Raw genomic sequence first — 13,041 nt, 5'->3', positions numbered from 1 at the left:
AAGATCCCGACGTCGGTAAGTTTTTTAATATCAAGTTTTTATTAAAAATGTATTTAGTGTTTATTAAAATGTATACTAATTGTGACAAATAATTTTAATTTGTAGCTATCTTTCAAGCCACCGGGGTGTTTTGGAAGAAAGTCTTTGAAGCTTGGCTCGCGATAACCAATAAACCCGAAGACTACCGGAGAAAAGAAGCGGTTCAAGCCCACTGAAGGGGCTTAACGCCGATTGTCAAAAATTTGTCGGGATAATTAATCGATTGCAGGGGCCCAGCTGGCGTAGCGAGCATAACGACGGCGACATTATAACTTAGGCCTTGAGCGACTTTCGAGCTCAGGGCCAAACTGTTAAGCGGCCGTTCAAGTATTTAAATTGTTGGAAAAAACCACGCGTTTGCGCGAAATGGGGCAAGGCACCAACCATTCCCGTCGCCTGACGAGCCGGCTCATCTCGACAATCAAAAAGGTCGAAGAAATCGTCGTCGACAAATCCGAGCACACCAAACACACCCTCCGATGCTTGTAGCTTCTTCCTGGACGACACGGTTAATTTAGCCGACGATTTTAATATACCTGACGACGATGAGGTATAGGAGTTGCCTCGACCACGCGGGAGATCGAGGAAAAATAAGAGGAAGGTTCGTCGTCAACACGATTCAATACGGAGCCCGTTGAAATAAACGAGTTGGTCTGTCGTTTGGAAACAAATGCCACCGTAATTGGAAACGACCTTCGAGCATCCAACAAACAACAAGAAAAGCTGAACCAGACGTTAGAATTACGTCAAATGAAAGACGACTACGAATCCCTCAAAGCGGAGGGGTTTCACGAAGATGCCGCATTATTGTTTAACGACGATGTGAAAAAATGCGCGAATATTACGGATATTCGTTTTTTTTAGTTATGTTTTTTTTAATTTTTTTTTAGTTATGTTTTTTTATATTTTTAGTTATGTATTTTTTTTGTATTTCTTTTTAATTTTAATGCATTTTTATTTAATTATTTAAATAAATTGGTTTTTATTTAATTAGTTTGACTATAAAAAGAAAATAATAAAAAAAGACACTGTGGGCCCAACTTGTAGCCCCTACACCATTACATCCCAAAAACAAATTTCCACTCCATGCTGACTATGCGCCACGTGTCACAATTCGCCCTCAATTGTAGTCCCTCCACTACACATGGCCTAAGAGGAGAGGATCGAAACCATAAACCCCATATCACATGTTATTATTATTTCAGTCATGACTTAAGATTTGAATATTAGCCCCCACCATATGTTGACAAAAGAGGTGACATGACCCGGCAAGTCATATGGGTCTAACAAGGACAGTACTGGCATCATCACCATCAGCTATCACCACTAACCAAATATGGCATGTAATGGCAGGGCAACCTACAATGTGGATTCCACGATCATACCATATGAAACAAGAGCTTTAGACTGCTCGTTATCCGACAAAAGAGTCCAAAACCGATCCATTATATATACTATTTATCTCATTATATGAACACTTACTCGATCTCATTCCAGACTTGGGTCATAGAGAGAACTCCCTCCCACGTGATGAGATTAATGAATGCAACTTTTTTACAATATCAAACATTAATATTAATATCCGATCGATTATAAGTGTAAGAAACTATATAACATAGTTACCAGATTGTAATTTCAATACTAGTATAAAAGAAGAAAAAAAACATATTGATTTTAGATTTATACATTAAATAAGACATAAGAATAAGGTTCAGAAAGTTGTGTATAGTAACGTATCAGCCCATAAGAATCAAAACTTTGTTTTTAGTCGGATTGGGTTTGCTATCCAAAAAGGGGTTGCGGCGCAGCTTGTTGTCCGCTTACCTGCCACTTCATTGTAAATCGTTTGGATGTTTCTATGAAGTCACTAGTAAATCTTAGATTTGGATAAAAAAAAAAAATTCACATAAGAATTACATAAAATAAAATTAAAAACAAAGAAAAACAAATAGCAATCTTAATCACACAGAGAAACAAATGAAACAAATCGTGCAGTGAAATACGAAGAAACCAACAACAAGCTCTTTAACAATCACAACATTCTCAAATTTTCATTCCAAACAAAAAAACTAGAAGCACAAGGTAAGTTGGTGCTCCAAATTTGCTTCCATCCGATGCGTTGTTGTTTGTCGATGGTGTTGTCTTTGATCCCGACCCTGATCCTGATCATGCAAATTCAAATTATTAAAGCGGGGTCATATGGAATTGCTCGTTTGATCAAAATGAGTTCGGACTGAAACATATAAATCTTTAGTGGGTTATGAAACCGGATTGGTTGGATTTGAACCTTAAATCAACAATTTAGTAAAATATTGTATAGTATATATAATTAAAACTTAAAAGATAATAAAAGTTAATTTTCAATAATCCAATTTTTTTAATATAAATTATAAAAGGTTATGTGCACTGAAAATATATTTTGAGACAATAATTAGTTACCAATGGAGGATTGTTGTAAGATATTTTAGCGTAATTGAATTGATTATTTGATCAATGTGAATCATAATACTTATCAAGTTGTACTCAGCCCATGATTCAGTTTGGACCAAACCGGTTGTAAATCATAACCAGGCCAGTAAAAACAGTTGATCAACCCGATTCGGGTTCTTTCACTCGTATATTTGTACTATTAATTAATTCGGCTGCGACTCAGTTTGTTCATGTGCAACTTCAACCCAAACAACCCTATAAAAACAGACCGTGTAGCACATTACCTGAAGGAGTAGTTGGTGTTAATGGCGTGGCGGGAGCTTGAGCTTCAGGGGTTCCTTCTGAAGGCTCTCCGGTCGGGGAAACTTCTGAACTCGTAGGTGCACTAGCAGGTCCGCTAGCAGGTCCATTAGCAACTCCTACCAAATAAAATAAAAATGAAATTAATAAAACATTAATAAAAAAGGTCCCAACTTAATTTTCGTATATTAAAGTAATGAAAACCCGAAAAGGTTAAACTTAACTAGAGTAGTTTTGAAAAAAAAATGTTGAAAATAATAACTAGTTACCCGTTAATTTCGTTAGTTATTCTAATAAACTTTAAAAATAAAATAAAATAAAAACTATACCATTGCACAAAGTAACCGGAGGAGTTTGCACATTGCAGGCACCAGGTAATGTCACAGCAAGAGTTTGATTAATCGTAACACCAATATTGGGGACATTGCCATTAAGCAAAGAGCAAAGGCAACGCGGCTGTGTCTGGACCACACTCGCAAGTTGCGAGCAACATGCCGGTGATGGAGTAGGCGAGTTCCCGCTAACAAAGTTCAAACACGGAGACAAACTCGTGAGTGAGTTGATGCAAGTGCTTGATTGAGCCCGGGCTCCACCCCAAACCATGACCATTAGGAGCAAGACCGCACCCATGACTTGCTGCACTTTTAGAGCCATTGACTAGCTAAGATTGGATTTTTAGTAAGTGATTAAATGTGATTATTAAGTGTGCTTGATGGCTTATGGTGTTGTGTGATTAATGAAATGTATTTATAGGGTGAGACTTGGGATGTCAATATTTGGTTTGAATATAATATATGGTTTGGCCGTTTGGGTAGCCAACTTTTTTATGAAAGTAATATAATAATAGTATTGATTTTGGTTTTATTTATTTAATATTGACGGTTTGAAACATGTAAGTATGATGCTTAAACAGAATGTTCACGTCCCAAGACTTCTTTAGGAGTTGGTAACTGAATTTTTATAAAATTTCCGAATAGTTCGTTTCAATATAATTAAACAATTTTAATAAAATATTATTAATAAATTTATGAAAAATCTTTTATCTTCATTTTTATTTCCTTTAAATTTCTACAAGTTTTTTTTTTTCGAAGCAGCAAAAAACAAAATAAAAAAAATAAGAATATGGCCCCATGCAGGATCGAACTACAAACATCAAGTTTACAAGACTGGCGCTCTACCACTGAGCCATAGGGGCATCTTATTTACAATTTTATAAGTTAATTATGTGAAATATATCAGTTATACTAGCTGTGTTGCTTTTGCTAATTGTTATTTCTCTTGATGTTGCTAAATGTTTTATTCAATATAATGGTACTTGCAGAACTAATCCATATACAAGTTGCTAGTAATTCTTGGTAACAAATTATGAGATATGTACTTATTGATTGATACATCCTGGGCCGCTCCCTTGAAATCAAGATTGATACAGTGCTGGCGTGTTAGAGGATCAACGTTTATGTATATCATAGTCTTGCCTAAATACAACCGTATGTTACCTACTGCACTCTTGTTGCTAGTATGCTGTCACTCTTGACATCTTGTAGTTGTTTTCATTTCTGTCGAGGAACCTGACTAGACACGTTTATACGTGTGTGTTTTTAGTTATGCATTTTACATGCATTAGATTTACACATTTATGTAGGTTAATTTTGTAAATAACTAATATACTAGATGTATGTTCCATGTGCATGTATATATTGTCCCCGTGATTAATGGTAAGTAGGTGATAATCTATTGTGGAGGTTTGGCGATCAAATCCTGGGGCCTGGCACCATCCGGTGTTTATGTTTTCCACGCAATCCGTAACTAAAGTTAATTTCATATTTAATTCCCTCTAGCTGTGTATATATATTTATAGGTTAAAAAATGAAATATTAATGTTTTCACTTAAATTAACTCGAATAATAAAAGATGGTGACTTGTTGAGTAATGAAATTAAAAGATGAATTAGATAAGGTAAGGTGAACCAACTTAGGTGGGGCAGTTGTGGTTGATACCATTGGTGTTTATGTTGCTAGGTGTGTAGTTGGGTTCCAAAATCATTTAGTTGAATTATATAATTATAAAGTATTTTTTAAATGATTCTTCATTCCTAACTAAAAAATCTTTTAAGTTATTAATCATTCTTGTACAATTTTTATAACCATCATTTTAGAATTAAAATTGTGAATACTTGGTCGACTTTCACAACAACATGGCAAAAATGCCCGCCGCAACTCGGAACCATGAAACAATTGGTGGTCATAAAACGGTCACAAATTTTGCGGAAAATTCAGGCCAAATGATAGATTATTCAGAGGGATTGTGTGACTACATATTTGGTCACAAATCAGTCACAAATAGCTATAAGCGATGATTTGTGACCGATGATAATCGCAAATGCAAGTTCAAGTTTTCTAGCAGTGACGGTGGTTTTGAGGACTCGGTATTCACACATTTGTTATTTACAACTTTTTTAGAATAGTCAGAAAATATAAAATTTGGTCAACAGTCAACCCAACCCGACCCTTATACTTTCCCGAAACATGTTTGCTGTTAAATCTCTTATGGGCTTGCTCTACCTTAAGCCCATTTAGGCCCATCAAGCTATGAAGTCTGGGAGCATTGGTGATTGGTGCACCCATTTGAACTAGAGGTGTAGAAAACCGGTTGTTTTCCCAAACCGAACCGGTTTGGTCAAACCATGGTCCAAACTGGTTTGACTCAAACCAGTTTGGTTTAGAAACCAGTTTAGGAGCAAGAAAGGTCAAGTTGGTCCAACTCGATTCGGTTAGATTTAGAACCGGGTTTAAACCGGGTTTTCCTCAAACCAGTTTTGTAGTTTAGAAGGGGGAACAGGTCCCAAAACTGGTGGGCTGGGTCGGCTTGGGTGAAACCGGTTATTTTTTACATCTCTAATTTGAACATGACTTGAGCCCAGAACATGCAACTTTAACCAATTTAAAAGCCATTGTGTCAACTCTTGGTTTCTCATCTGTAAGTCTGTAACAAATTTCAAAGACTCTACCTCACAATAAATAATCCTACTTGATATACATATATGAGCACAGAAAATTTTCTGCATCTATGGATAAAATTCTTGGGTCCGCTACTGACAACAACCACTGGTAACGGAGTCTTTTAGCACAGAAAATGTTGCAATCCTACATTTTGACTATGTTTGAGTTGAAAATTTTAACTTACCAGCCAGTGTCATTATTCTACAAATATTAGTAACTTAAAGACGGTAGGAACCAATAAACTAGAACATGTGTAACATGTTTGCATATTTCTAAGGACCATATATGTAATCAAAGACCACATGCTCAACAAAGCATAACATGTCATGAGCATTTGCTTCATCCCACTCTCAGATATATGAAAATAGAGTTTGTACAAGAAGATAAATCACATAAACATATAAGCGTATATTATACTCACATATAAGATTGATACAACTGAAATTTCACAACCATTATTTATCAGTCTAGACATGGCTCTTAATAGAAGAACTGTATCCAGATTGATCATCATAATACTTATCCCACAGCATAACACCTCCGTATTTTGCAGAACCTTTGATGGCTGGAAGCACTTGGGAAGTAAGGTCACCAACAGGGATGTATCCACTTCCCGCAGCTGCAGTTGATGCCGGTAGCCCCAAGAAAATCTTGGTTGCTGGTATCTCGGAAGTCCACTGCTTCCATGCATCCTCAAGATTGGTGATACCTCCAGAGTATTGACAAGGTGGGTTGTTATAGAACTGAACCCAAACATAGTCAAACAGACCTGTTTTAAGGGCGGTTCCAATATATGCATCTGGGAAAGGACACTGGGGAGCTGCTGTCAAGTATACCTTCTTTCCTTGACTGCTGTATTTAGAAAGATACCTTGCCAGGTCATCCCAGTGTTGGGTTGTTCCTCCTTCGATGTCAAAATCGATTCCATCTAAGACGGCTTCACCAAGTGGACGGGTGGATGATTTGCCACCTAAGAAGTTATTCCAAAGGTACGTGGCAACGTTTTTCGCATCTGCAGCAGAGCTGAGATAATAGCTCCCGGCGGCTCCTCCAAGAGTGAGCATCACCTTGATCCCTTTAGCTTGACATGATTTAATGTCGGTGGTTAAGTTGGTGCAGCCATTGCTGTATGGATCGCAGTGACCTGCAAGATTGATCATTGGTGTCTGGCCGTTTCCAAACGTTGCTAGAAATGCAAGGTTGACATAATCGTAGTTCCCAGTCGAGCATGTCTCAGCCAAGGTGCCTTCACCGCCGTTTTGACCCCAATAGATAGCTATGCCACCAGCATTGGCACCTACTGCTAGTAACAGCATCAAAGAAGATAATAATGCTAAGCGGTATACCATTTTCAGCCAAGTATGTGTTTTCAGTTGAGGTGGTGGTTGAAAGTAATGGTGTGTTTAAGTGTTTTCGAAGTTTGGTTTATATAGCCAAGGGATTGGCCTATTGGGTTGATTCTATTTTTGTAGTGTTTTGAAAAACTAAACACCTTACAGGGCACTCTGCTGAATTCTATTTTAGCTTATGAAGGATTAATATCAGGAATCATTAAAAAGTTTCTGTTTGTCACTTAGTTGTGTTCTGTTTGTCCTTTCTTGATGTCTTCTGCATAAAGTTTATGTCAGAAAACCAACTTATGGTTTATTAATCTAGGGTATCAAACAGATTTGTATCTTTGTTATTGTCGGTAACTAGGGTGTTAAATGGATAGTGTTTCGGTCAAACTTGACTCGACACGAACCCAAAAATTTATTTATTATTATTTTTGCATATTGATGCTCACTTAATAATTATGTTTAAACCATAAAACATGACGCCGATATATTTCTTATAAATTGGCATAAGATACTTGATCGACGTAAATTATGAATTAAAACAATTTTTTTTAAACAGCTGTAAAAATAATCTGGTTCGTCGACCCTAAACAAGGTGTTAGCTAAATGTGCCCACGTGGTCTATAACTAAACCCAAATCCATGGATTTCATGTTAGGTTCGTGTTGTGTTATATATTCACACTATGCTTTTCTATACTATGATAATTCTTTGAATGAGATAAAGCTATGTCCAAAGTTGATCGATTATATATGTGTTTTCCTTCCATTTATCCAAAAATATTGTTGATATGAAGGTAGGCATTATCATTTGCCATTGTAACGTTCAGGTCCTATCCGAAGGTCTGCTTGAGTAGGGTTATGCCTGCTACCACATAAGGTCTGCACGCACTGTTAGTCTTAAATAATGTTCACTCATTTGTCAAAGACTCAAAAGTGATTCTTTAGATCACTATACAACTTTCTTAGATGCAGCAGGGCAGCACCATATATATCATAATCATACTAAAATACAAGACATGTTTGTTTTAATTATAGAAAAACAGCACTTTGTAACTGTTCTTTAGGTTTATAATTTGAAAGTTCAGATTCTTAACTTTACCAAGTACTTGAGATACTTAAAAGTCTTATTGGCATGTCTATAGTTACCATACAGAAGTTGAAAACCCAAATCAAGAACTAAGCAGATCACTATATGGCTTGATTTTGTGGTTACACAAATTACACATGCCACTCTTACGAAACTTCCTAACTTGAAACGGGTCAAAATGGGCCGGTACGTACTACCTATGATGGCCGCTAGACATAGCCATCATCACCACCAGTGGCACCACCTATATCGTGGCACATGCCACCACCAAACATCGCCACTAGCCGCCATAAAACAAATATAGCTGGTGAACCCATTTTTCTATTTTTGTGAAAACCCATTTGACATGTTAACAGACCCCCCCCCCCCCCACCCGGCAGCTTGCCAGGCCTATTGATAGCTAATGAACCCATAAAAGCACTAATATTTACATTTTTTATATAACAAACAAATGAACAATCATATACTCTCAAACATTATACTTGAGCAAAGTCTCCAAAAACTGACAATAATAGATGTGAATGTAATATACCTGAACTAACTTGTATGTTGATGACAATAGCAAAGAGATAAATCTGTTTCGTACCTCAAATTATGTTGCAGACAACAGGAAAGAGACAAAACAGATGGCAAAGGAAGACGCTTCCAATGAATTTAACCAATCCCGCGTCTGCTACAAGAGGAGTCAATAGAGTACCCTCCAAGGTGTTTGTTTTCTTAAAGATAATCCACAACCGGAACAATGTCTATAGGCCAATCTCCCTTTACTATATAAACCAAACTTCTCAAGCAACAGGAACACATCATTAGTTCATTACTTTCAACAGTGACTTCAGGTAAGACACACACTTGGCTGAAAATGGTATACCGATTAGCATTATTATCCTCAATGATGCTGCTACTGGCCGTGGGTAGCAATGCTGGTGGCATTGCGATCTACTGGGGTCAAAACGGGGGTGAGGGCACATTGGCTGAGACATGCTCGACCGGGAACTACGATTATGTCAACCTTGCGTTTCTAGCGACGTTTGGAAACAACCAGACACCAATGATCAATCTTGCAGGTCACTGCGACCCCTATAGCAATGGCTGCACCAATTTGACCACGGACATTAAATCGTGTCAAGCTAGAGGAGTCAAGGTGATGCTCACTCTCGGAGGAGCAGCCGGGAGCTACTACCTCACCTCTGCTGCAGATGCTAAGCAAGTAGCCACTTACCTCTGGAATAACTTCTTAGGTGGAACATCATCCACTCGTCCACTTGGCGAAGCTGTTTTAGATGGAATCGATTTTGACATCGAAGGAGGAACCACCGAACACTGGGATGACCTGGCAAGGTATCTTTCTGGATACAGCAGTCAAGGAAAGAAGGTATACTTGACAGCAGCTCCCCAGTGTCCTTTCCCAGATGCATATATTGGAACCGCCCTTAAAACAGGTCTGTTTGACTATGTTTGGGTTCAATTCTATAACAACCCTCCCTGTCAATACTCTGGAGGTATCACCAATCTTGAGGATGCGTGGAAGCAGTGGACTTCTGAGATACCAGCAACCAAGATTTTCTTGGGCCTACCTGCATCACCAGCAGCTGCTGGAAGTGGATATATTCCTGTTGGAGATCTCACTTCCCAAGTGCTTCCCGCGATCAAAGGTTCTGCAAAATATGGAGGAGTTATGCTATGGGATAAGTATTATGATGATCAAACTGGATATAGTTCTTCCATCAAGAACCATGTCTAGACTGTAAAAATCTGGTTGTAAACTTCTCTTGTGTGAATCCTTTATGTGAGTATATGCTTATATGTTTGTGTGACTGTCTTCTCCTAGTTTGACTTACCGCCTTGTAACTAACACGTACAGATACTCATGGCTAGAATATTTATAAATATATATATAATTCATATATATTACTTAATCTTTTAGAATATAAAGAAAAAACAGAAGCAACAAATAAAATGCATGGATGGCTAATTAACTTTCAACAATGGCCTATATGAGTTGAAAAATTATTGTTACATTGATTATAAGATAGTGGCATCTTAGCAGAGAATTAACAAATTCTTTTTTATTTCTGAATTGGATGCCAATGAATAGAAGGCAGTGGAATAGTGGATTGAATTTTTCTAAGAAAAACTTAATTAAGGTAACCAACATTACAAGAAACTTTCCATTTAAGGTAATTTGACAATGTAGCCATCAAGATAATATATCTGAACAAATTTGTAAGAGAACATATTAATGACAATAGCATACAGATAAATCTTTTTTATGCTGCCCAAAGAGTGGATTTTATGTAACAGACAAAACATATGACAAACCTGAGTCGCATGCAAGATATTAGAATTTAGTTTAAGAACCAGAAACAAGGTTTTTCATTGTAACATGGCCCTAAATTTTATGTAGAAAATAATGAACAACTCAAGACATACAAAACAAATGAATAAAACTTTAGGAACAGTTAAAAGCATGTTTGTGATCACCTATCCATCCCATGATAACTTATAAGACCATTTTATGAAGTGAACTCTATGATATTGGCCTGTCATTGAGATAGATACATAATTGCCCAAAGAACAGCTTCAAATTCAAAAATGGGTGAACAATATTTATGAGTCATCATTTATCAATATGTCCAAACATTGCGTGCTAAAGTTCATAAGTAATTTACCATATTAATATGTTATGACTCCAAGATTAGCGAATTTAGTTTTTAAAAGATTGGGTTTTGCAATTCAAAAAGGGGTAGAAGCGCAGCTTGTTGCCCACTTGCCTTATGTTTCGATGTAATCACTACCCTTCGGTGTGTAATTGAATATATAATAAACATTACTATTATTGATCTATTGCTCAGATGGAAACCACAACTTCAAATAGGTATAATCAGCAAACATGGGAATTTGTTAACAATAATAATAATAATAATATAGTAATAATGATAATATAATAACACTTGGTGTAATAAATCTGAAAAAAGGTTGTATGAGTCACAAGGGTTACAACGGAATGGCAGGTTAAAAGACTGTGACCTCTACGCAGCAAAAACTGGTCACTTTTTTTTTAAAATTAATGAACTGAAGTGGCAATCAAGGTTTTCTAACTGTCTATAAACAAATATCAGAATTTAGTATGTTATTATGCTACGAAAAAAAATAAGATTACAGGTATGCCAGAGAACTACACAGGCCCTCCTCTCATTAAATGGATTCTGTTGTTAATTTCATATAGAGAAGCATAGCATTATAGAGAATTTATATTAATTAGTAAATTCACTCGAACTAGTTTGAAAAAACACAGCTGAATGACAATAGCAAGGAGACAAATCTGTCAGTCTGTCACACAACCTAGATTAAGATGGACCTAAAATTTATGTAGCAGATAACAAGAAACAGACAAGACAAGAGAGATGACAAACCTGAATGACAGGCGGAAGTTTTTGATCAATATTAACTAATCCAGCATCTGTTAAATCATTATTCAGCAAAATACCCTCCAAGGTGCTTCTTTTTTAGACACAGTCCAAAACTAAAGCATGCCAAATAGGCCCATCCCTTCATTATATAAATCAGACTTCTCAAACACACCATTACTTTCTTCAGTCACCTCAAGTAAGATACAAACTCTGCTTAAAATGGCAAACCACTTAACATTATTCTCCTTGTGGATCATGTTACTAGCAGTGGGTATCAATGCTGGAGGCATTGCGATCTACTGGGGTCAAAAAAGGGGTGAGGGCACCTTGGCTGAGACATGTTCGACAGGGACCTATGATTTTGTCAACCTCGCGTTTCTAGCAACGTTTGGAAACAACCAGACACCGATGATTAATCTTGCGGGTCACTGCGATCCCTATAGCAATGGCTGCACCAATTCGACCACCGACATTAAATCATGTCAAGCTAAAGGAGTCAAGGTGATGCTCACTCTTGGAGGAGCAGCCGGGAGCTACTACCTCACCTCTGCTGCAGATGCTAAGCAAGTAGCCACTTACCTTTGGAATAACTTCTTAGGTGGAACATCATCCACCCGTCCACTTGGCGAAGCCGTCTTAGATGGAATCGATTTTGACATCAAAGGAGGAACCACCCAACACTGGGATGACCTGGCAAGGTATCTTTCTGGATACAGCAGTCAAGGAAAGAAGGTATACTTGACAGCAGCTCCCCAGTGTCCTTTCCCAGATGCATATATTGGAACTGCCCTTAAAACAGGTCTGTTTGACTATGTTTGGGTTCAGTTCTATAACAACCCGCCTTGTCAGCTCTAAATCCGCCCCTGACAACAAACAACAACAACAACAATAATAATAACTAAAATGGAGCTACCGATTACCATTCGATCATGATGACATCTCAAAGTGCTTGAAAAATTACCGCCAAATTCAAGTGTTGAGCATGCCGCTGGTGGCAGAGACGTTGAGTGCATCTTCATCGCCGCTACGGTGATCGAACCAAAAATAGCTTCGCGCTTAGGTCGTGTCAGTTTGATTGGTTATGATAAAAAATTTTGTGTCAAGAGTTAGGTCAGTATTGGTTCGATTTGTTAGGATAAAATGTTTACTATCTTCAATGCGGGCGTAGCAACTGGTAAGAAGTAGGTCGGTATCAGTTTGATTTGTTATGGTAAAAAATTTTGTAATAAAAGTTGAAATCGAGGAACCAAAGAAGTAGGTGGGTATCAGTTTGATTTGTTATGGTAAACAGTTTTGTGATAAAAGTTGAAATCGAGGAACCAAAAAGTTAAAATGTATGTTGAGGAATGTAAGTTTCATTACTAAAAAGTTGATGGGCCAAAAAGTGTATATGTAAAACTTGTGTGGGGTATTCGAAATCTATCGTGCATGGCAGCGA

General features: G+C 37.3%; 4 protein-coding genes and 1 non-coding gene across 5 annotated transcripts; 2 read left to right on the top strand and 3 right to left on the bottom strand.

Annotated features, from left to right (window-relative positions):
• Positions 1-1,987: 1,987 nt before the first annotated feature.
• LOC143532320 (non-specific lipid transfer protein GPI-anchored 15-like) lies at positions 1,988-3,624 on the bottom strand. Its single transcript, XM_077027405.1, has 3 exons — positions 3,099-3,624; positions 2,754-2,888; positions 1,988-2,201 (listed from the first exon to the last, which is right to left on the bottom strand). The coding sequence occupies exons 1-3, from the start codon at positions 3,421-3,423 to the stop codon at positions 2,083-2,085; spliced, it is 579 nt and encodes a 192-aa protein (XP_076883520.1). The 5' UTR covers positions 3,424-3,624; the 3' UTR covers positions 1,988-2,082.
• Positions 3,625-3,892: 268 nt separating this feature from the next.
• TRNAT-UGU (transfer RNA threonine (anticodon UGU)) lies at positions 3,893-3,964 on the bottom strand. The gene has a single exon. It is a non-coding gene; the product is annotated as a tRNA-Thr (tRNA).
• A 2,271-nt stretch (positions 3,965-6,235) lies between these two features.
• On the bottom strand, positions 6,236-7,183 carry LOC143532338 (acidic endochitinase-like). Its single transcript, XM_077027419.1, has one exon. The coding sequence runs from the start codon at positions 7,115-7,117 to the stop codon at positions 6,236-6,238; it is 882 nt and encodes a 293-aa protein (XP_076883534.1). The 5' UTR covers positions 7,118-7,183.
• Positions 7,184-8,763: 1,580 nt separating this feature from the next.
• Positions 8,764-9,957, top strand: LOC143532339 (hevamine-A-like). The gene has a single exon (XM_077027420.1). The coding sequence runs from the start codon at positions 9,053-9,055 to the stop codon at positions 9,932-9,934; it is 882 nt and encodes a 293-aa protein (XP_076883535.1). The 5' UTR covers positions 8,764-9,052; the 3' UTR covers positions 9,935-9,957.
• Positions 9,958-11,774: 1,817 nt separating this feature from the next.
• On the top strand, positions 11,775-12,458 carry LOC143532303 (hevamine-A-like). The gene has a single exon (XM_077027391.1). The coding sequence runs from the start codon at positions 11,823-11,825 to the stop codon at positions 12,456-12,458; it is 636 nt and encodes a 211-aa protein (XP_076883506.1). The 5' UTR covers positions 11,775-11,822.
• The last annotated feature ends 583 nt before the right edge of the window (positions 12,459-13,041 follow it).

The sequence above is a fragment of the Bidens hawaiensis genome, unplaced genomic scaffold (genome assembly GCF_021521415.1).
Source record: "Bidens hawaiensis isolate Kalapana, Puna unplaced genomic scaffold, B.hawaiensis_p1.1 tig00009443_1, whole genome shotgun sequence".
In the NCBI taxonomy this organism is placed as follows: Eukaryota; Viridiplantae; Streptophyta; class Magnoliopsida; order Asterales; family Asteraceae; genus Bidens; species Bidens hawaiensis.
This window is presented reverse-complemented; position numbering and strand designations above follow the sequence as displayed.

Coding starts and splice junctions, on each gene's coding strand:
- LOC143532338 (XM_077027419.1), bottom strand. CDS start 7,117: ATGGTATACCGCTTAGCATTATTATCTTCTTTGATGCTGTTACTAGCA.
- LOC143532303 (XM_077027391.1), top strand. CDS start 11,823: ATGGCAAACCACTTAACATTATTCTCCTTGTGGATCATGTTACTAGCA.
- LOC143532339 (XM_077027420.1), top strand. CDS start 9,053: ATGGTATACCGATTAGCATTATTATCCTCAATGATGCTGCTACTGGCC.
- LOC143532320 (XM_077027405.1), bottom strand. CDS start 3,423: ATGGCTCTAAAAGTGCAGCAAGTCATGGGTGCGGTCTTGCTCCTAATG. Junction 2,889..3,098: donor TCCGGTTACTTTGTGCAATG/GTATAGTTTTTA, acceptor TTTATTTGGTAG/GAGTTGCTAATGGACCTGCT. Junction 2,202..2,753: donor AACACCAACTACTCCTTCAG/GTAATGTGCTAC, acceptor TTGCATGATCAG/GATCAGGGTCGGGATCAAAG.